Below are 23007 nucleotides of genomic sequence, written 5' to 3'. Positions count from 1 at the left end.
TTTAATGTCAATTCATCCGCCTTTTGACACAAAAATAACATTACGGTCTTTATCTTTGAGAGACAATCCCCACTTGGCCCCTCCCCTCTTACTAGTTCCAGTCTTTCTCCCGTTTAATGACAAATGCGTAGGTGACGGGGCGACAGAAGACTCGCCAGTCCTAGCACGTTGCCTGAACTCGTCTCTCTCCGAGCAATGGCACTACTTTACCGAGGTGAATCACGATGGAAGATTTTAAGACATCCTGTTTTCTGGATGAAGGTCATTGAGATCGTAAGTAATGTTACGATTCGCAATAATAAGAAGGTTGATGCATAATGCCTCAGTGCGAGCTAATTATCAGTAATCAGCATTATATAATAGCCAATTACATGCTACATAGAAGTGTATATTATTAGCTGGTACTCAACATACGCCAAACGCGCTGAAGTTTTTTTTTTATCATTATATTCAACATTTAATGAGTGTGTGGCCAGCGTAAGGATAAACTGACGAACGAGCATAGTTTTGGGCTATGAAACCGTAAGCGGTTGGCTTTTGAAAACAAGTTTTGAATTTCACGGTTTCTCCAAATAAAGCCTCCTTTTAACCTCGTCGTTTACCCTGTTTTTTTGTCAAATACCAAACAGTTTGTAGCTACTGTTGAGAAAATTATGTCTTTCGGTGTCGGTCAGGACAAATGTGAAATCATGTCCTTTCGAGATCGAAATGTTTCGAGGTTTGTTAGTTTATTGTTATGTTTTTGCACGTGTTCGAGTCAAAATCGCCCGGATAATCACTCTGGAAATTTTATACTGACAATGTTCGCCTTCATTTTTGCAAATGACTCGCACTGGTCGAGATGAGCATATTACTTTGATAACGCACTAATCTACGTTCATCACGCTATTTAATGGTCAACGACTGAATAATCATTAATTCTTCCGTGTTTTGGAGACATGTTTCGACGTGTCAACTAGGAAAAACTGAAACACGAGTATTGTCTGAAAATAAATTTAGATCAAACAGGTCACAGTTATTACAAATCAGATTAGCCAGTCTATACATCTGCCCTGTAACGCATTACATGGTTGACAAGGTTGTTCATTATTTGGTCTAGCAAAATACTGGGACAGAACTTTTAGAGAAGCAAATGTGAATATAAAGCTGCAAGGAAATTAACACTTCCAGCTCCGGAAACAGTAATCATTCATCAGATTTTTTGGCCTTTCCACTCAAGGGAAGAAAACTAAAATTGTCTAGACAAAATCAAAGGGCAAATTTTGCCATGCCAAAGCTGTAGAATTCCGTCTGATCTACACATAAGACCTGCCAGCATAGTTGGCCAAAGGATTCCAGAGTTATGTAACCTAATAAATTTAGCACTTTTTCCGCTACTCCCCAGACCACAGGTATCCTAAGCTTATGTCTCCGGGAAAAACAAAAGATTATTTCTTGAAAGCATCATGTGACACAGTGTTTAAGTTATCATCAAACCATTGAGAATTTGACGACATCATAAAGAATAGTATGGGCGACAGAATATGGTCCATTTACAACTCCTGATATTCCAAAATATGGATATTTTATATTGAAGATTGATAAAATTGACTCACTTCTTGTGTGTCCGTTGTGTTTTTTGGCATTTTCCACCGCTTTGGGCTTGCTTTGTCGTCACCCTTTTTCCTGTTATCAGACAAAGTCAAGGGTTTGCACTACAATTTTGACTATTGTCCACACGGAGGCAGTTTGTGCCCACAAAACCCATCTATCCTGCATTTTTTTTTACCCACAGCTTACGATCCAAGATCATTGCACCCTGGAAAGTGTCTTAATTCCAAAAATCTCCATGCTGTGTGCTAAAAACAAGCATTTTCTACCATCATTTCTAAGTTTGTTTCTTTCTGCCGGTGCCTTTGATACACAGACTGGACGTGGCCGTGCAAGAGGCTTGGGTCCAAAGACAATTTTCTCTCTACCAAGAGTGGTATAGTTGATTTTAATTATGTACAATACTTACCCCATTCCCAGAATGACACCCCGCTTTTTTTCTATTCTCCCAATCAACAAATCAGACAGCGAGGTGACACTGACACAGTTAAAGTTGGTAAGCATTGGACTAAATTTGAATACATTTGGTAGAGTCTGCAGTTTTGCTAAAATTCTATTGAAGGGAAAGAGATGCATACCCTGGGTATCAGAGGGTTTTTTTTTTTTTTAGCAGCAAAACTGCTCAGTTTTAGCAGTTTTGCTGCTAGAAAAAAAGAAAAAAAATCCTCTGGCTCCCAGGGTAAGCAATACAGTGAATCCCGAAAGGGTAAACAAAGGCAAAAAACCTCAGATTTCATTCGTGGAACTGTGTGGATGAATTATTGCTTTTCAGATCATGATGAAAAGTTTGAATTTATACAGAACAAATTTTTTTAACTAAAAATCTTAGATAAATATTTAGGTATTTAGGCATGGAATCCTATACAAATTTTCTTAACTGAAAATCTTAGATTTTTATTTAGATATTTAGGCATGGAATCCTATACAAATGTTATTTTTTCTTACACATAGATTGCTTTTGAAATTCATGGCAAGGTGATGAGATATTTCACCTTCTGAAATTGACTGTAATGAGTGATCACGTTTCATGTAAACTAAATTTCTCTATTCACTTTCACTGTGGGATGGGGTAAGTATTGTACATAAACTGATCATACCACTCCTGCTAGAGAGAAAATTGACCTTAGACCCAAGCCTCTTGTGCAGCCGCATCCAGTCTGTGCGTCAAAGGCACAGGCAGAAGGACTCAAGCTTAGACATGCAGGGTTGCCACGGTCAGGAAAAAAAGTCAGGGAAAAACTAAAATTTTTCAAGGTGAGGGAAAAGTCAGGGAATTTTGCAAAAAGTCAGGGAAAATCTTAGTTCTCACCAAAGTCAGTGAAAAGTCAGGGTATTCTGTTTTGAGGGTTCCACAAAGGTTTGTGAAGTAGTCGATCGAGTGTTGCAAATCAGATAGAAAGCTTAAAAGCAATGGAGAAATGTATCATAGAACAGTAGAACTATGCTATTCCGAGAAATTTCATAAATCATTCCTTGCATGTCTTTAGCCTTAGCCATTTTGTTTTCGAGTTGTGCACCCCAAGGAAATAAAGCAAACCATCAAAGCCGCTTAACTCTGTGTTAATAACATTTCATGCACTGCGCTTTTGAAAACATTAGAAACGCTAAAATAAATGATGAAAACTTCCAAAATAAAAAAATGAGGCATTATTTCAGGAAAATGTGACTTATTTTTAGAATTTTCATGCCTTTTCTCAGAGATTATTGTGTTACATATTTGTTAAATCATACGGAACGAAATTTCAGATTCAAGCGTGCGAGCATAAACAAGCAACCTTATTTTGTGTCAGTGCTATCTTCAATATGCGTTTTAAGCAATGAACTGAAACCAGCGTGGCACGTATTTATGATTTCTTTACTAAAGAACTGAACTTCAATACAAGAGTGTCTGGCCCGGCGACCGGCAATATTCTTTCAGTCACCCAAAGCCAAATGTTAGCCTCTGACCTGGGTGCCATTCTACCACAGCCTTGCATTCAAATGCAGTGTTTTTGGTCAGTGGTTTTTGTGGGAAGGAAGAGAAATTGGAAGAAGCTTGGGAACTAGTGTTTTCCGTCGGCCATTTTTAGATAATTAATTTAATTCAAGGTCAGTGAAAAATGTTTTGAGGTCAGTGAAAAGTCAGGGAAAAGTTTGGCAGGTACAAAAAGCAGGTCACAGGTCACAGGTCACAATTAACAGGACACAATTAAAGAGTTATACACCAGATAGAGTAAGGGCGTTGCATTATAGTGTTCCATTTCCAGTCGTCAGAAATGAACATATAATATACATGAACATATAACATATATGAACATATAATATACAATTGTGCCCTGTTAATTGTGACCTGTGACCTGTGACCTGTGACCTGCTTTTTGTACCTGCCAGGGAAAAGTTAGGGAATTTTTTTGGGTTCTAACGAGTGGCAACCCTGAAATGATGGTGGAAAACACTTATTTTTAGCGTACAGTGCAGAGATTTTTGGAACTGAGACACTTTTGAGGGTGCAGTGATCTTGGATCATATGCTGTGGGTTAAAAAAAATGCTGAATAGATGGATTTTCTGTGTACAAACCACCTCCGTATGGACAATGGTCAAAATCATAGTGCACAGCCTTGACTTTGTCTGATAATGGGAAAAACAGTGATGGCAAAGCAAGGCTAAGAAGGGCTTGTTTGCAAGAACTTAACCCCTCAACTCCCAGAAGTGATCAACATGTAACTTCTCCCCATAATATCCACATATTACCCTGCAAACATATAATGAGAATACTCAAACTTATCAGGAAGAAATTTTTGTTTTGATCTGACACAAAATTCTTATTACTAATTTACAAAGAAATATGGGACAGCTAGAGAGAATTAACAATCAGATCTTTAGAGTTAAAAAGTGAAAGGAATGACAATAGTGAACATGAAAGAGATCTATTGATTGAGAAAAGGAAAGGGAGAAATCTTGGAAGGGACTGGGGGATCAACGGAACAATTGGACCTCATACAAGAGTTAAATACTTTCCAGGGCAATGTCATTAATCATTTACACCCTAACATCAGTATGCATCTTCTCCACTTCTCTACTGACAAGGAGAATTTGTTTAACAGTCAAGAGTTTCTTAGTAGTTGGTGATCATTTTCTTTATTCTCATGACCTTAATGTATGATTCAGAGGTGATATTGTATTGTCCGCCTCCTGGTTAGCTCAATTGGTTAAGGGCCGGATTGTGTTGTGCAGGAGGTTGAGGGTCGAGCCCTGGCCGGAGCAATTCTCATGGTCTTATAATAACTGAGGAGAATTTGCTACCTTTCTATAATATCAAGAAATGGATAGATATTCCAGTCTTCTCGGATAAGGACGAATAAACTGTAGGCCCCTTCTCCTGCAGGGTTAGGGGTAGGAGATGTTAATTCCCATGCACGAGATTACTTTGTGGTGGATGTCCTCCCCTGGGGTGGGAGGGGTGGGTGTTATGCAATGAGCTTCTCTGCAACCATCTCAGCTTTGCTGTGTCATCGATCAACAAAGTACCTCACCAAGGGATGCTGCCCATGCGCCAAGCAGTGTCGTCATCATAGGTGCAGCCCCATAGTTAAACTGTGGACATACCCATGTTCAGGCTATAGGCATATATAGCCATATATATTGTAAGGAGAAATTTGATGCTTGTCAATCTCAGGATTTAAAGGGCTAAAAGGATTAATGTATGACTGTCAAAGGAGAGAATTTTGCATTAGAGATTTACAGTGCTAAGATAAATTTGGAATTTTTTCTTGTAGGTTCTGAGCTTCATTGTTGCTCCCCTGGTAATCGCTTACAATGATAAGGGAGGGGTATACCAGAGAGACAGTGACAAAAGTTTCAATATCACTGTGAAATACCCTTTTGATTACAACAATGAAACTGCGGTTTACACTGATGAAGATGGACCACTTACAAGCTTCAACTTTGATCCAGCCATCAAAGTTTGTGCACAGTTGTTTGTTGCTGTATTCATTGTAGCTGGACTGTTAGCAATAGCAACGCTGCTAATATCATGTGCAGTTCACAGAAAGGAGAGAGTGGCAAGTAAAGTTTCAATAGCAGTAAGTGAAAAATTTGTTGTATTTACAGTTTATTTATAATTTGGGGACTGAGCAGGAATTTTGCATTGGTGAGAGTGCTTGCCTCCCACCACTGGCCCAAATTCAACTCCAGGACTCAGTGTCACATGGGGATCAAGTTTGTTGTTGCACAAGCAGCCCAAGCAAACTGTGTGTTATTTTTTGGTCTTAAAGTCATTAACAGGAATGCCTCACATATTAAGATTTAATTTTAAGCATAAGCATGAGCCAAGGATTATAATATAGTCTCCTTACCTTTTTTCTGTAGCTTTGTCGTGTATGGTTGTTTTAACCCTGTTTTGGCAACTTTCTTTGTAATGCATGTTGTTCTATTATATAACTGTGTGTGTATAAAAATTTGCAAGGTTGGTCACTTCACCTGGTCCTGAACACCAACTGTCATCACTCAAAGGCCAATAAATTCCACAAGAGTTGACTAATCTCCCTCAAATTTCTACCCAGGGGTTTCATTAATGTTTTCAGCAAGAGAGCAACTGGTTTTCACAGGCAGGCAAAACTTTTTGAACTGAACTTCTTTATAAGATGAACTTTCCTCCATATTGTCAAACCAGGTGGGCAAAACCACCCTCACAACCTATCAATTTGCCCGATGCCCAGGCTCTTAATGAAACCCCTATCTACCTGCAAGGGGGCCTTGCAAATACCTACTCATTCGAAAGTTTCTGAATTCCACTGCATCAATCCAAGAGGTGCTCCATCTTACCACCCATTCTGTCTAAATTGCATTGTAGTGATGCATAATGCAAATAGCCTTACTACAGGATTCAGATATCAAAGCATGTCTGACTAAATTAATGATTCTCCAGGGAATCTGTAGGAACTCTCCTGGGAGTTGGTATGTGTAATTTGTCATGATTGGCTCTTCAATATTTGAATCCCATAATAAGGCCATTTGCATTATGCTTTACCACATGTATGGATATTACAAAGAGAAGCTGTATGTTAATCACTTCTTGGAGTTAAAAGGTTAAGGTTTATAAGGATGACTCCTATTTGATGGTTTTCTTTACATGCACACATCCTTAACAATACAGTTACTTTTTTTAAATTTAACACTGGTATCTTTCAGGAGATATTTATTTCCATTGTGATAGCAGTGCTTGTAGCTGTAGTTACAAGCCTCTGGTTGTACAACATTCTGGAATTGAAAAAGGAAGTCGAAAATGAAGTTGAAAATGTCATCACAACATTGGGGCCAGACCGCTGCAGTAACTGTGTAGAATTCTTACCTGATTACTCAGTGCTCTTTGCTTCAGTGGTGAGTTCATTCTCAAAGTCTATAGTCTTAAATATCTCTTGATTAATGTTGTGATTGCAGCAGAGCTTGATGTCTCCCCTCCAGCCATTAAAATTCATTTGACATTTAATGATATTGGTAGATTTTCCAGCAAGTAAGAGATGAAAAATTAGAAATTTATGAACTTAGGGATCCTGACGTACAAATCTAGAGCTGGGGAAAATGAACACACAGGACAAACCTACAGCAGTGAGCTCTCTCTTCATGCTGGAAAAGTTGACTGGTTGTGCGAAGTCTTGGGATGGAAGGGCATGGGAAATATTAATACTCCTAGTTGCTTCATGCTTCTTAGAAACCTGCGACTGGATGGGCCACTTGGTTTGAGTGAAGACTTTAATTTAATAATAAGTTCTTATATAGCGCATTAAAATTGAACTCTATGTGCTTAGAGTTCAAAGACTTAGCCCTTTAACTCGCACAACTGATTATTTCTCCCTTGTCCATCCGTATTTGTAATATTGGATAAGTGTTTGGGGGTCAACCTATCCTACTAATTTGAAACGTCTTGTATCGCTGCAAAAACGAGCGATGAGAATCATCAGCAAATCTTCTTATGGCGCTCATACAGAAGCAATATTTAAGACTTTTTGTATCTACTGCTAAATGATATGTATCTAGCAGAAATAGGAAAAATTATGTTTCTATATGGAATTGGGTTGTTACCAGGTGTATTTAATAACACGTTTCTACGAAGGAATCAGGTTCATGATTATAATACTAGGAATGCCAGTTCCTTTTATGTTCCTAAGTGGAGAACTAATATAAGACGTTTCTCGTCTCAATACCAAGGCCCTTTGTTTTTCAATTCGCTTAGTCCAGACGTTGTAAGTTCAGTCAGTGTATCTACTTTTAAGAAAAATCTAAAGAAATTCCTTCTTTCCTTTTTCGTTTTATCTATACTCTGCCACTGCTGTTTAGTTAATCTAATATCTAGTTTACTCATCGTTATTTATCATGGAAAGCCCACGTTCAATAAGCCCTATGGTTTCTTTGGGCTTTCCTGCCATATTGTAACAAATCTCTGTAAGCTCATTTTGTATCACAATAAGGTGGTGAATAAATAAAAAAATGTAAAAAAAAAAAAATGTAACTTCTCCCTATAATATTCATACATGATCCAGTAAACAGGTGGTGAGAATACTCAAACTCATCAGGTAGAAATTGTTACCCTGATTGAACACCAAATTCTCACAATCAGTTTACAAGGAAATGTGTGGGAGCTAGAGGGGAGAATTCATAATCAGATCTTGGGAGTTGAAGGGTTAACTGACCCCTTTTACCATTGACAAAGTTTTCTATTTTCCTAGGGCTTTGGTTACTTGTTGCTTGTGATATGGTTGCTGAACACCTCACTTGTTTTCTGTGACACAGTAGACAGTTCTGATCAAGTGAATGGCATCAGTTCATTAGTGTTCGCACAAGAGGAGGAGCTCACAGACAAATCTCGAGAAACAAACGCTTTTGAGACCACTGCTTAGATTGACAGCAGCAAAACAAATGGCTCTGGTAGTTCGAAGGTGGATGAAGCCATCTTCTGATTAAATTTCTATCTGGTGAATGGGGCAGTCTGTTTTGGAAACGGTAACACTTATCACCCAGATAGTGATTTACCTGTTGGATAGCATTATTTGCCTTTTGAACAACAGGGCTCTCTACTATTGTGTATAGCACTGCAACAGCCGGTTCAGTAGCTTTTGGGCCAGCATTCTTTGTAAATACTTATTAACTTTTCCACTGTGATTTTTTTGTACAATAACATTTATTGGCAAAATGTAATTACATCCACTGTAAATGTAATCTCAGACAGAAAAAATAACTTTTGTTACTTTTGTTACCTTTTAGCTTTTGTTGGAAACTCGTTAGAATGTAGTTTTTGTTTAAATGTGAGTAAACTAGAAATCATCTTTATGTGTTTAAGAAAAATTTACTCATGGTAATAATTGCGAATCACAATAATATGGGAGACAAATTAAGAATTTTTAAGGCTGGTAGGTAGGAGTGAAATTTTCAAACACGTTGAATACTATATCTTATTAACCAAGCGCGAGGGCCGTACTGGGAGAATGTCGGCCCGAGGTCTTGACAGTACGGACCGAGGGCCGATATTCTTCCAGTACGGTCCCGAGCAAGCTTGGCTGATAGTTTCTAATGAAACTGTTAGCTTTTGTAATCGTTACGGTGGCCAATTTACAATTTCAACTTTGTTGATATATCCAAATTATTATATTAGAGAATATTGGACCGGCAATAGAGCATTTTGATTGGTTGATTGTAGTTATTGGCCCTCTGACTGCCGGAGTCGTGTAATAAATAATGATACATATGCAATTACGCATACAAATACATCTGTAATTACATGTTGATCATGGAAAAAAGTATTGCCACAAGTTCTTGAAATGCTTGACAGTCCTGCTTTGCACAGATTTTACAGAAAATGTAGTTTCTTACTGTATGCAATGATCCTAAAAGGGATTAGTGGACCCCAGGGAAACTCTATACCCCAAGGGCATTTCTTGATTTGCTACCGCCGAAGGAATGTAAAATACGGTATTCACGGGTTTGATTGGAAGTTCTTGAAAGGTTCCTGTTTCGCTTAAAATACTTGCAAGCAACTTCTCGTAATAGTAATAGTAATAGTATGCATTCAGCCCAAAACGATATTATTTAGCTCGCAAGTTAGCTGATGTAGGTAGCATATTGTTTAGAACTAATTTCACTGTACAGTTAAACTTGAAGTTAATTAAATATTAACAAAATAATCTTACCCACCAGTGTTAACTTTTGATCCATTTTAAGGCATTTTAGGTGACAGGAAGTTTGCATAACGAAGCGGGACTACATAAGGGTTTAGTTCTCTCCAGCAAAAAAAGCAAGGGAAGTTTTTCATATTTGATTAGAATGGAAGAAACCCTCAAAATATTTGGATTGTTTGCACAGCACGAAAAACAAAGTAACCACTTGTTGAACTAATTTAGTTCATGCTTTGCGGGGTTATGACTGAAAAACGCGCGTGGCTCCGAAACAGCGTGCGACACTAGCACTAAATACCCATTTTTCATTGGCTGAGTGGATGTTAGAGCTTTAACTGGGTTTCCTCTCCATGTGTGCCCGTTGTTTTCAATTACCTTGCAAAATACCCCTCAATGACTTCAAACTTCGATCTGTAGCTCTAACTATCGTCTTCCAACAAACCATAGTTAATAGAGCTCTATTAACTATGAACAAACATGTGCGGAAAGAGAGTACGGCAGTTACTTAGTAATTGCATTCTAATTATAAATGATAAAAGATATCTATATTGTGACGTGCTCGTGCGTGCCTTGTTCGGTTTGCAGTTCAGACAAAGAAAATTGTTGAGTTGATACTTCACTCGGACAAAAAGAAAAAAGGTACGATAGTTTGGTAGTTGATTCAAGTTCACGATTTTTCGAGGTCGCGCGCATGAATCCTCTTCCTACTATATGCACGCGCCATAAGCGAATGCAAACGGTTTATCACGTGCGTTTGAAAACGAAGCAGTTTTCAAACTTTGAAAAAGCTGAAAGATCAACTTTAATCAGTTCAGCGAAGAGCAGTTTCAGCAATAGCAGTGACTTGCGAGATATTCTGAGGACTATTGATCAAAAATTGTACTTTGATGATTGCTGTACAGTTTGCAAAGCACCAGAGCATTGAAACCTTCATATTGTTTGCAGTCTAGATCCACTTGTACTAGCCACTGATGTGTACTTCTTTGACAAGATACTGCAGGTTTGAAAATTCAGCGATGAAAAACTCTTCCTTCTTGATACTTATCTTGATTGGTTTTGTTTTCTTTGCATCCGTTATCGAAGGTGAGTCACTTCTACTTCTACTGAGGTACTCCGATAAAATAAGCTGCGAACATTCTGTTTTCGCTTTTTTCCCTTTCTGAAGCTTCAACTTCGGTTAGTAAACAGAGACTGAATCGTAACCCTAAGAGAAGGACTTTACCATCAATCCGAACCTTTTTCTGATTCCACTTGAAGCCCTTTTCGATTGCATGTCGGGTAAATGAAGGTGGAGTTGACACATAAAACTTTCTGTGAGAACAAATGGAAGGATCTGAATAGCAGCTCGGAATGAATTTATCTGAATGCAGGAAAACGTGGGGGAAAACTTACAGTCGCTTTTAGTTTCGTTTCTGAGAGGTCGAGAGGGATGGTAGTTTCTTGGGCCAATCACAGAGCAAGTGAGTTAAATCAAATGCAAGCAAACAAAGGTGTAAGGATGTTGCTTTATCCTAAAGCATCTAATCAAACCATTTTTGTTGATAACTCTGCTTATATAGTAGGACTCTGTACAAACTGTCGTTAGATCAGAGGAGGTGAGAGATGTTAGGGGAGCTTGAAAAATTATTGAATCTGTTTCCTAGTCCTCCATGGGGAATGGAAAGGCCAATATGCCGTACCCAAGTTGCCTAAAGCTATGCCAATCACACGAGTGGGGCGTGGGTACTAGAGTTCTGCATTTCCCGCTATAAGCATCCCATGAGGTAATCACATTAAGGGTTGTTCTTAACTCATGTATGTCCCCTCCGCGTATCCCCTTGTAAAATAAGATCGTAAGTGACTTTACATGCAACATGACCAACATCGTTTAAGACCTGACTGATTTCTTACAGTAAACAGTAACTGTACCCCTGGTGGAGCAAAGAAGGAATGTGGCGAACACAAACAGTGCTTGAAGAAGGGAGTAAATAACACCTACCACTGTGTTTGTAAGGCAGGATTTATGACACTTGGAGACTCCTGTCAAGGTGAAAAGTAAATTCTACGCTCTCTCCCCTTCGTTATATTTATTTATTTTTTATTTTGCAGCCGAGTTCAAGGTTTGCCCTATTTCATACTGTTTATATTCACTCGGTATCGTTGACCCCAACCGTGTGCAGGACCCTTGCCACGTTAACGCAACAGACAGCACTTTTTATAGGTTTACTAGCGTAATGACCCAAGCGAGATGTTGAGAGAACACAAGAAAGGTTTTCTATGCGTTTACCAATACTGTGGAATACTTTTTAAAAGCGTAGGATTTATTTTAGCTTATTTCGCTGGAGGAAAAAATGAGCGAAAATTCATTCCAGCGTGACTGCCTTATCTCTCGTTATAATCTTCTTATAATCGTCTTCTTAGTGACCAAATTATACTGGCTAATGATGACTGACAAAGATAATGGCCATCACTGCAATTTTATATCTTGCAAAACAACAGGAAGTGAGTTGCACGAAAATTAATTCAAGCCAACGTGACAGTTTTTGTAACCAAGCGAAAATACATTCCCGCCTTTATCATACAAGGGGCAAAATTACTGAATTGTGATTGGTCAAGACAGAGGGCATTTTTTGTTAATTTTTGTAATTGCCCCGGCCAAAATTACTTGAAAATGATTGGCTGAAAATCGCTTAGCAACGGCTGCCAAGGTAAAGAAATGTCTGTTTGTTTTGTAACAATGGCGTCCCGTTCTGCGCGAGATCAGTAAGAAAACATTTTGCCCCTTATATTATAAACAAGTAATCACATGGTTCCTCGTAAAATTAAGGATTAATATCACTTGTGTTTTCGGAAGTTGCAGAAATTGCCCTCGTCGCTGCGCGACTCGAAAAATTTCAGCAACTTCCGAAAACACGCGTGATATTAATCCTTAATTTTACTCGGCCCCATGCGATTACCTATACTTATTAAGTCTTCCACAGTATAGTATAAAACGATAGGTTTCTTCACCAGTTCAGGGGGCTCGTAGTAACTCAGCCGAGTTATAAATGAAGATAAATGTATTTATACAGTAAAGAGAAATTATTTTTGTTTCTCCTGGGAGTGAGTGGGTTAAAACTCTTTAAACCCTGAGAATGACCAACATCTAATTTCTCCCTTCGATAATACAGCTAAACCATTCAATTCACCCTATGCAATAAGAGAAGTACTGGGCCGAGTTTAACAGGAAAACGAGGTCCTAAAGGCCTGCGCCCAGTTGTTCAAAGGCCGATTAGTGCTAGCCCAGGGTTAAATTTTAATCCCGGTTTCTATACTTCTCTGTTCAAAAGGAGTTTTGGAATGATTTTCCTAATTCTTTTTAGAACAATCGATCATCAAATTTTAGACAAATGGAATTACACTGAATTTTTTTATGAAGCTTTCAGATCTAATATAAAATTTCACACTAACCCTCATCCTCGGAGACCCAGGGGCTGAGTCGATTTCAAGTCAGAGCATGAAGAGCCCCTGGGGACATTGTCTTACCATAGTCTTACTATCCCCTCAATTAACTATGGTCTTACAAGACTAGTTCCAAACGGTCGCAGTCGTTCTGCCATCTGATTGGTGCCAGAAAATCTTTGTGTTTTCTGCCCTATCAGAGTAAAGTGTACTTTAGAAACCTTTCGTGTGTTTTCAACACGGACATATGTCCTGGTAGCTCAATTGCTCGCTATGTTTGCTTGGACCGTGCGACGGAGATGTGCTTGAGGTGTAAAGTTTCAGTCTCAGGAAACAATGTAAGAGAAATCGATCAGATTGTCCGCGAAAATTTTACCAGAAATTATACTGAATAGTTTCACAGGTATCACTAGAGAATGTGTTTTCAAGTTTGCGAGGTTTGTATAGAACACGATGGTTGCAGTCATTGATATGTCGCTTTAAACGTTAAACGAGATTTAAGCTTAAATCTTTCTAGATTTTTTGCATAATTTGCTATGACTGAAACTTTGCCAATCCCATGAAGTTATTTCGTCGCACGGGCCACGCAGGTATGTCGAGCAACTGGTACTTGCGTATCTTTCTGTGCGTTCCAAAATCTAATATAATCTTCGCTTGAAAAAAAATAAAAGCTAAGCGTGGAAACTTTTGTTTATTAGATGTGGGTAGATGACCCTGTACTACTAAGCTGACATTTGCAATAAAGCAAACCCACCCTTTCCATCCAATATTTCTTGGTCTTTGGTTTTGTTTTCCCATTGAAAGCAGCATCGGATCGATTCCCAATGATCAAAGGTATTTAACTTGGCCTTCAACAATCGACAGAAGAGGTGAAATGACAATGACCAAGGGACTAGAAGAGAATCCGTGGCCTTCCCAGCTCAAGAATTTCAACACTCTAGGCAGCAGTTGAAAGGTTAAACTCTTTCCAAACCACTTCGGTAACTGCCCTGAAACACCTCTCCTCACGATTCTCGTTAATAAGTTTTTGTTCAGATTTTAATTAGCTAACCGGAAACACAGCTAAGCTTTCTCTTAGCGCTTGCTGGAGGTCGTTCACGAACTTAACGTTCTCAGCAACCTTGGCCCTATTGTGAACGACTTTACTACAAATCGAAGATTAGATTTTGGCGCGCACAGAAAACAGAAAGCAACGTAGGCGAAAGCGCCAGTTGCTCGACCTACCTGTGTGGCCCGTGCGACGAAATAACTTCACGGGATTGGCAAAGTTTCAGTCACAGCAAATTACGCCAAAAATCTAGAAAGATTTAAGCTTAAGGCTAGGTTTACAGGAGAGTTTTCCGGATTCGTAAATGTTTCCGGATTCATCAATTTTGGAGTATTGGGATTCGTGGGCGTTTACACTGAAAGGCTGTTCGGATTCCTGACCGTCTACACACGACGACAACTCCGGTTTTTTTTTTCTGATTTTCTCTCAACTAGGGACCTAAGATCTTCACAAAGTTTCATAAAGTTAGGGTGGGACATTCTAAAATTTTCTCTCCACTCGCTAGCTACCGTGACATTTCCCATCATATTGTCTCACCAGGCACTTGTTCGACCTGGCCTAACCCAAAACCGTCTCGTTCTTCGATCCTGCCATCTACGTCGTCGGCGATTAAGTGTGGCTGACGTTAAACTTCCTTGCAATAATAATTTGCGTTTCCTCAGAAATACTGTGGTACACATGATAAAATTTATCGCCTAAACCTGCAACAAGATTAGGCAACCGGAGACCGCCAGCAATGTTAGCACCAGATCCTCCATTTTGGTTTCACCGCAAACTCAAAAGATTGTAGGCGGAAATAATATCCGGATTCGAGAAAAAAAGCGGTTACACGACAAAACTTTCCGGATTCAAAAGTTATCGGGTTCAAAGTTCCCACTTTAAATTCCGGATTCAAAATCTCCGGAGACACGACCAAACCGGGGAGTTTTTATTTCGGATTCGTCCACTTTCTTGTAAACGGCAACATCAATCCGGTACTAAAACGTTTCGGATTCATCATGAATCCGGAACAATTTCCTCTAGTGTTAACCTTGTCTAAATGTCGTTTAACGTTTAACGCGACATATCAATGACTTCAACCATCGTGTTGTATACAAACCTCACAAACTTTAAAACACGTTCTCTCGTGATACCTGCGAAAGTATTCAGTATAATTTCCGGTAAAATTTTCGCGGACAATCTGATCGATCTCTCTTACATTGTGTGCTGAGACTGAAACTTTTCACCTCAAGCAAATCTCCGTCGCACGGTCCAAACAATCACAGCGAGCAACTGAGCTACTAGTATATATGTCCGTGTTAAAACACTCTGATTGAGCAGAAAAACACAAAGATTTTCTGGCACCAATCAGATGGAAGAACGACTGCGACCGTTTGGAACTAGTCTTGTTATACAATGTCCCCAGGGGCTCTTCATGCCCTAACTTGAAATCGACTCAGCCCCTGGGTCTTCGAGGATGACTAACCCTGGGTTATCTTAATCCATCTTTGAACAACCCAGCCCTGGTCTCGGCGTCTTACCTGGTGAAATGAAACAAATGATCGCCAACCAAAGAGGTTTTGATTCTTAGCCGAATTCTCCTTGTCAGTACAGAAGGAAATCTATAGATTTCCACAGAGAATGGACAAAATGGATAGTAATGTTAGGGTGTAAAATGTTAAAAGAATTCCCCTCAACACTGATTAAAAAATCGCGAACGTAGCGAATTAGGGGAGTGAGATGCCTTAAAAAATTACAGAAAAAAATTTTCGTCAAAGTTAATATGAAGGATAATTCGAGAGATCGCTGCTTTCGAAATGTAAACAGCTACCCGGTTTATTTTATAGGGTGAACTACAGCATTAATAGTATAACTTTTCAAATATTTGTTGTCTCGTAGATATGGACGAATGTCAGGAAAAAGATATTCGATCGAAATGCAAGCGAAAAGGAGCGAAGTGTAAAAATAAACCAGGTTCTTATACGTGCAAGTGTCCGCAAGGATTTGAAATGAATTTGGAGTCGGATCATTGTGAAGGTGCGAGCACGTTATTCAGCGGTATAACGTTACAAAAGTGAAACAGAAAATCGGAGACCCCAACACGCATGCGCCTGAAAACACTCCATATTATACTGCACATGCGCGGAGAGATTCCCTGTCTTAGAGATTTTGATATGGGCAGAACATTGCGAGGCTGGGTTGAGTAACTTGCGATGGTCGCAACAACCTTGCACCCTGCGTCATCGGATAATATAAGTCGGTTCAAATTTCTCCCCAATTTTTATTTCTATTTAAATTCTGTTGTAACAATTATAGACCTAGACGAATGTGAAGACAAACCATGTCACGAAAAAGCCGTTTGTCACAATGAGAGGGGTTCCTACAGTTGTGCATGCGTGAAAGGATTTGCCGGTGATGGACATGAGTGTGTCGAGGACATGGCGTACAAACAGAAACAAAAAATACAGCAGATCATAACGATTGGGGGCGCGGCTGGAGGAGGGACGTTGTTCCTTATCGCCTTGATAGTGTGTTTCTTGGGAGCGAGGAAGAAAAAACCAGAGGAGAAAGAAGAAAAAGGGATAGAAGAACAGGACTCTACTACCACTGTGTATAGCAGGTGGGAGAGTTCTGAGGAATCAGATGATGATGACGACGATGAGTAGCACTGTTAAGAAATATCTTCTGAATTCAAGTTACAGATCGTGTTCTAATTATGTCAAACAACAGGAGGACAAAGCCCTGAAACGCAAATTTCTATTTAAGGGACATCTTTAGTTTCCAAGTAATAGTGCTGTATTGTTTTGATTTTTTTTTTCATGTTTCTTTGTTTTTTAAACCTAACGTAATCTGGCCTTGACAACTTGAAAAACAAAATCTCACAGAAAGAATATCTTCAAATTTGAAAGTTTACAAGCAAAAACAGCCATGTTTGCCTTATGCATATTAATAAAATATCATTTCAAGGTTATATGATTTTATATTTATGTGATCTGATCAGTTCCCCACCCAAAACAGCAACAACAACAACAACAATGTAACACCATAACAACACTTTGTAAGGCCTTTCATTACCAAAACCTCATTGAGATTGACTCCCACATATTATGTCACAGTTAAACATTTACAAATACGATCGCCTCGAACATAACTGACAATCCACTATGCTCAATTTATTAGACTAAACTTCCCCATAATATTATCATGAATGCAGTGAAATTAATCAAAAGAAAGGTGCAGACAAAAGTCAGTACCATATTTTATTACAAGTTCCTAAATTAAATGACTGCCACAAAACTACCCAAGCTGTAAGCCTAGCTAAAACTATATGTGATGTCTCATTTTATTGAGTGCAGTGGCAGCAGTGGTACATCTGTTAAGGCCCGAGGGACGCTTAGCTTCAAGTTGCAGACACACCATTCACTTTGAAGTAGTCTTAATCCTCATGGCCCAAAAAAAAATGCACAGACACAAACTGCTTTGAATTTATTTGATGAGAGCTGTCATTGATTTTGGACAAGGTTTAAACTAGAAGAAGTTCATTGTAGAGATCAGTCACCAAACCTCATTGCCTCGTGTATTTTTTTAATTGTTCCACAAAGATGCTCTAATTTAAAAAATCAGAGTTGCCATTCTCCCATACTTTTCCACGCAAATATTTTCAAGGAATCTACTTCTCTTACTGTAATGAAACCGAGCAAAGACTTAAGTCGTCAATGAGGTCTTTCAGTCACAACCTTTCATTACATCTTAAATTCCAAGAGGTAAGAGATGAATAGGAAAATGTATTTAAAACAGAAGAGTAATTTAGACACCAGGTCTTAGGAGTAAAAGGGTTCATGCCAGCTCTCTGCTAGAGTTTTTTTACCCACCTTCTCTGCAACACAATATCAACACGTTATTTGACAAGTCACTGGAAGGTTCAAAATTCTAGTCACTGTCAAAGTTTTCAGTCTGTGTATTTTGCAAAATGTCTTTGACTTTGAGGTCAACAAGGTTTTCTTCAGATCAACAGACCTGGTCCTTTTCTACTTAAATTTGGTATAAAAGTTAACACAAGAAACTGAATGTAGGGACAGCCGAGTTTACACAAAGCACAGACAAACATAACTAATGCCATAAAAGGCTGAAAATATTACACCAAATTAACATTGTCAACTACTCTCCCTATTGCTCACATTACAACAAGAGTTTGTCATCTTACATTACAAATGAATTGCTCATTTTTGCATGCAAAGCTAAATCACCACTGCACATTAAAGGCAAGAGTGTGTACATTTACTGATAATGTTAAACAGAGCAGTTATTTGTTTAAGTTGCTTGTGCAACATTGCCCACATTCTAGTTTGCACATTGTTGATTTACACATGATCTGTATAGGAGAAGATTTCTGAAGAGAGGCAAAATTATTTACAGCAACCACTCTCCCGTGGCTCGTTTTGTTCCCTGAGGTCAACACCCCTTGGCTGTCGTCCACCAGCTGCAGGCCCTGCCGCAGTAGTGTCACTCTTTGGCAGTTTCTTTGCTGTAAAAAAAAATTTAATTATGATACCACTAATGATTACTTCCTAAATATTAAAGGGAGTTTGTAAGGCACCCACAATGGGGAATTCTCTACCTACTTCTTCAAATTCACTAGGTAAATTTCAGTGATCTATTTTTACTTCAGACACAAAGGATATTTTACTGCTACTTCATACTTACTTTTAGCTCCTTCATTTTCAAATGAAAAGCCTGTGCTGCACAGTTAAAATACTTCTTGAAAATAAAAAAACTAAAAACAACTGAAAACAACTGTTGCCTTACCATCTTCAAGTGACAGATATAAGTGTTAAAACACACAACCAGATAACTTGATGAGCCATGAAAAACTCACCTATTGCTAAGAAGATATCATTCACATTCATGGCAGTCTTTGCCGAGGTTTCCATGAAGAGAAGACCATTATCCTCGGCATAAGACTGAGCATCCTAATTAGCAGAAAAAAAAAATTTAAATGTTAGCTGGGTACCCTGGGTATCTAAATCCACTCACTATTCCACTTATAAGACAATCATTAAATCGAATAAATGACAATCTTCCTACCTCATATTCAACCATCCTCTTGCTTGAAAGATCAGCTTTGTTACCTGCAAGTGCTATGACTATATTGGGACTGGCCTGTCTCTGAAGCTCTTTTACCCAAGTTTTTGCCCGGCCAAAAGTGTCCTGGTTTGTAATGTCATAAACAACAATCGCTGCCTGTGCCCCTCTATAGTACATTGGAGCTAAGCTGTGATACCTTTCTTGACCTGCTGTGTCCCAGATCTCAAACTTGACCGTTGTGTCATCAAGACACACGGTCTGTGTTAAAAAAGCCGCTGAAGATACAGAAGAAATAATCATCAGTTCAAAAAATTGAAAGATGACGCTAGTCAGTGAATGACACTGGCATGCTTGGAAAAAATTTCTGGGTGCTTCAAATGGGAGTCAAACTTATGACCTTCCCATGAGCACTTTGGATACTCTAGCACTGAGCTTTAGGGGACTTGTAGCAGGCTGGGGCATTTTAAGTGGTCCATGTTGACAAACTTCCTGCTTAATGCTAGAATAGGAGGGTTGATATGTGATACTTTAGTGCAATGATGAGGTAAATGAAGACAACAATGTTTTTCTTGAGATCCATCCCATTTTGCACAGAGAAAAGTTGTCAGCTACTCACCTCCAATTGTGCTTTCCTGATATTCATGAAACTGTCCTTTGACAAATCTTAGAACCAAACTTGATTTTCCAACAGCTGATTCACCTGTGAGATACAGAAGACATTGTCAGCAGGCCACACAAAACTTGTAGTGTAAAAGTCATCAGAAGAGAATTCAGTTAACATTAAGTTTTGCAGATATAACTTGTTTATCAAATCAGAATCAAATTATCTCACTTTCAGAAATCAAAACACTGTATCATAAAACAATAAAATAATGCACCTTATTTTATCAAAAATGTTAAATTTAGCAAAGTTCTCTTCCACTCAAGGAAACTGAACTACTCAAGGGTGGCTTTTGACAGAGCTGTTGTTTTCCTTCCTCCTCTTAGTTCAGATAAGGCATGGTTTACATGTATTTTTAACCAAATTGAGTGCAATTCATGGAAAATAGATCCTAGATAAAATTGCTAACTAAACATTTGAAATACACATTGTCAAAATAAGCTGGCAACCGGTGCATTTCAAAGTCCTCTCTGCAAAAATGCACCAGATATTCAAATGCTTTGGGGTCTCACAGGCTTCCAGAGCCCTTACCTGTGGAAGGCCCTCTGACACCCAATGTGGCTGGCCTATTTTGTATCACAGTCTAATTACTATAAGCCTTTTTGACAACTCTGCAAGTAGAGCTGCTTTTGAATGGTAACAACAATACACTCAACAGGATCTCAGACTTCTGTTATCATTTTTTTGGAACCACACAATAGGACAACTATATTATCAAGGTATGGCAAAAGTTGCCAGCTTTTCTACTCTGCCTCCATACAGGAAAAAAAAAAAAAAAAAACTGAGGATGTATGTCAGATAAACCTTGTAGACTTCTTGGCAGCTATGTCAGTAGAACCTCTGAATGCACTCCAAAATGTGACAAAATACTACTTACCTAAAAGCACCAACTTAAACTGGCAGATTTTTCCTTGTACAGCTCCATTGGGACGCTGTGCCGTTCCCCTCGCAGCCATTGAAAGTCAAAGAATGATCAGCTCTTCTTGTGTCAAAAGCTTTATGATTCCAGTTTAAAATATGGATGTATTAAAGATCAAACCTAAAGGTAAAAAATGCATCAGCTAATAAATAATATTTAAGGAACTAATCCTCTTTAACCCTCTTAAAAAAAATTCTACGAGAGAACATTTTGGCTAAATATTATTTCTTCAGGTAGAGTATATGACATCATGGCTCTTTGTCAAGTTCTGCAAACTCAAACAAGAAGGTTAAGAAAAATAGTTGATTCCAGGGACAAAACTTACTTCATCAACTAGTGTTTCAAATGTCTCCTAGGCTCTGAATTTCTTCCCGAAATATCAAAGTCTTATCGAACTATTCTCCTGATCAGAATTAATGAAATTGATAAAATGAGCCAAAGAACTCTCTTGGGAGAATAGGAGGGTAATAACAAAACAGTTGACATAACAAACAGTGACAAGGCATAATTGTAATGACACTTTCTCACATTAGGACACCAAGATTACAGGATAGTTATAACAACTGAGAAAAAATTACAGCCAAAGTGATTCAATGTCTGGGTAACATTATCATCTACACAGAACTTTATCTAAGTTTTCAAGTCATCTGACTGTATTTACATTGCGAAATAAGATTGCACCGTTGACGAAAAAATTACGCCTCGTAGTTTAGAACGTACTACATTTTAAACTCAAACAAACTGACTGACAGACAGACATGTTATACAAAGGAATGTTTTAGGGAATCTTAAGATAAAATTAACCGGCAAAAAATGATGCAAAACGTCGACTAAAAAAGTAATAATACGGTGCAAGTACACACAGCTTAATTAAACTCAATTTTAGATATTCCATCATGTGCACATTGCCAAAACACGATGTATCTAGCATTGAAGATGATAACCTCATTTCGATTGCGGCCTTACGTAAATGCGAAGTTTAAAAAACAAAAAAATTTTCCCAAGGGCGTTATGTCAAAAAATTTGCATGTTGGTCATCCGAACGAACAAAGTGCGACGGGCAAAGCCGGTTCAAGTTCCACTCGGAGCTTGCAACACCTCAAGTGCACGAGCTTTATTTCTGAACAGTTCTTTTATCAAGTTTCCCTGCATTTAACGATTGAGATTTTATGCAGGATGATTCAAATTTATAATGCAAACAAAGCTAAATTTCCATGCTAGGAAAACAACATAAGTTCCTAAAATAAGGAAAGTTGTTGATATCACTATGTGACACGAAATTACAAGCAACACAAACGCTGGTTTCATTAGTCCTTCCCTTTGCGAGTAAAGCTTCGCAGTATACTGGTTTCTGTTCGTGTCAGGACGTAATTTTGATGAGTAAAATCCGCTTAAATAAAGCGTTAAAGCATGATCAAATGCAAAAAAAAAAACGTCATTGTCATAAATATACGTAAAAATGAGTGAAACGTTCGTGAATTTCCGGTAAGTTTAGCTTCAAACGAAACGCCAAAATTGTCACTGACATCCCAAACAAGGTGATCAAAATGATATGCAATGCTTTCCCAAACACCGAGAGCTGTTCAAGAATAACAACAAGGAAATCTTGAAACCATCTTGTCGATTTAAACGTGTCAGACAAACAAATATGGCGGCAATGTAAAATACGTATCGACTAACTTCCTTCTGAATTTCCAACAAAGTAAAGTAGTTTAAGGCAAAATACGGCTTACACATCAGCAAAGACCTCTTAATTGCGCTCTAAACTTACCTGTAATTGAAGTTCAGAGCGACTAGATGCGATGAATTCCGTAAAAATAGGCTGATATCACAGCAAAGTAAAAGTCTCAGTTCGGAGCAGGACCACAATGACCCGCGTGACTACACAGGCCCCTGAGACTACAACTCAACTCCAGTCCACCCCACAGTTTGTAACTAAAACATTACATCATCTTTTACTTACTTGAGTCGCTTTTTTCTCCTTACTAGGCAGCAGCTTAATAGAATTTTGGCCAGTTCCACGAAAAAATGCGAAGGAACGCCTCAATCAATGTTATTAAGTCCACAAAAAATAAAGGCAAATACCAAATTGTGGGACTTGCAAGTCGCGGTCATCACGAGATCTCGGCATGTATCAGTCGTTTTTCCACGTAAAGG

The 23007-nt window shown here is 38.5% G+C and overlaps 3 protein-coding genes across 4 annotated transcripts; 2 read left to right on the top strand and 1 right to left on the bottom strand.

The window, feature by feature from the left end:
* Positions 1-116: 116 nt before the first annotated feature.
* Positions 117-9752, top strand: LOC111335838 (uncharacterized). Its single transcript, XM_022941839.2, has 4 exons — positions 117-273; positions 5347-5652; positions 6761-6949; positions 8296-9752. The coding sequence occupies exons 1-4, from the start codon at positions 196-198 to the stop codon at positions 8464-8466; spliced, it is 744 nt and encodes a 247-aa protein (XP_022797574.2). The 5' UTR covers positions 117-195; the 3' UTR covers positions 8467-9752.
* A 536-nt stretch (positions 9753-10288) lies between these two features.
* Positions 10289-17156, top strand: LOC111335829 (uromodulin). Of its 2 annotated transcripts, XM_022941828.2 has the most exons (5): positions 10289-10377; positions 10684-10821; positions 11631-11765; positions 16085-16222; positions 16502-17156. In XM_022941828.2, exons 2-5 carry the CDS (start codon positions 10710-10712, stop codon positions 16849-16851), a joined length of 735 nt encoding a protein of 244 aa, XP_022797563.2. In that variant the 5' UTR covers positions 10289-10377; positions 10684-10709; the 3' UTR covers positions 16852-17156. The 2 variants fall into 2 exon arrangements, with proteins under 2 accessions (XP_022797563.2, XP_088601831.1); XM_088745705.1 differs by lacking the exon at positions 10289-10377 and having other exon boundaries at positions 10492-10821.
* A 248-nt stretch (positions 17157-17404) lies between these two features.
* On the bottom strand, positions 17405-22768 carry LOC111335830 (ras-related protein Rab-5B). Its single transcript, XM_022941829.2, has 6 exons — positions 22622-22768; positions 20809-20970; positions 19887-19970; positions 19271-19545; positions 19062-19155; positions 17405-18710 (listed from the first exon to the last, which is right to left on the bottom strand). Exons 2-6 carry the CDS (start codon positions 20885-20887, stop codon positions 18592-18594), a joined length of 651 nt encoding a protein of 216 aa, XP_022797564.1. The 5' UTR covers positions 20888-20970; positions 22622-22768; the 3' UTR covers positions 17405-18591.
* Between the last annotated feature and the right edge of the window lie 239 nt (positions 22769-23007).

Source organism: Stylophora pistillata, chromosome 14, assembly GCF_964205215.1.
Source record: "Stylophora pistillata chromosome 14, jaStyPist1.2, whole genome shotgun sequence".
Classification (NCBI taxonomy): Eukaryota; Metazoa; Cnidaria; class Anthozoa; order Scleractinia; family Pocilloporidae; genus Stylophora; species Stylophora pistillata.
Note: the sequence above shows the minus strand (reverse complement) of the source record. Positions and strands in the feature narration are given on the sequence as shown.

Bases quoted from the DNA above. Each gene is read 5' to 3' on its own strand.
- LOC111335838 (XM_022941839.2), top strand. From the start codon at position 196: ATGGCACTACTTTACCGAGGTGAATCACGATGGAAGATTTTAAGACAT. The intron at 274-5,346 runs GTAAGTAATGTT...TTTTTCTTGTAG, and splicing joins GGATGAAGGTCATTGAGATC to GTTCTGAGCTTCATTGTTGC. The intron at 5,653-6,760 runs GTAAGTGAAAAA...GGTATCTTTCAG, and splicing joins CAAGTAAAGTTTCAATAGCA to GAGATATTTATTTCCATTGT.
- LOC111335829 (XM_022941828.2), top strand. From the start codon at position 10,710: ATGTGTACTTCTTTGACAAGATACTGCAGGTTTGAAAATTCAGCGATG. The intron at 10,822-11,630 runs GTGAGTCACTTC...GATTTCTTACAG, and splicing joins CTTTGCATCCGTTATCGAAG to TAAACAGTAACTGTACCCCT. The intron at 16,223-16,501 runs GTGCGAGCACGT...TAACAATTATAG, and splicing joins GGAGTCGGATCATTGTGAAG to ACCTAGACGAATGTGAAGAC.
- LOC111335830 (XM_022941829.2), bottom strand. From the start codon at position 20,887: ATGGCTGCGAGGGGAACGGCACAGCGTCCCAATGGAGCTGTACAAGGA. The intron at 19,971-20,808 runs GTAAGTAGTATT...TGTATCTCACAG, and splicing joins GTTTAAGTTGGTGCTTTTAG to GTGAATCAGCTGTTGGAAAA. The intron at 19,546-19,886 runs GTGAGTAGCTGA...CTGTATCTTCAG, and splicing joins TCAGGAAAGCACAATTGGAG to CGGCTTTTTTAACACAGACC.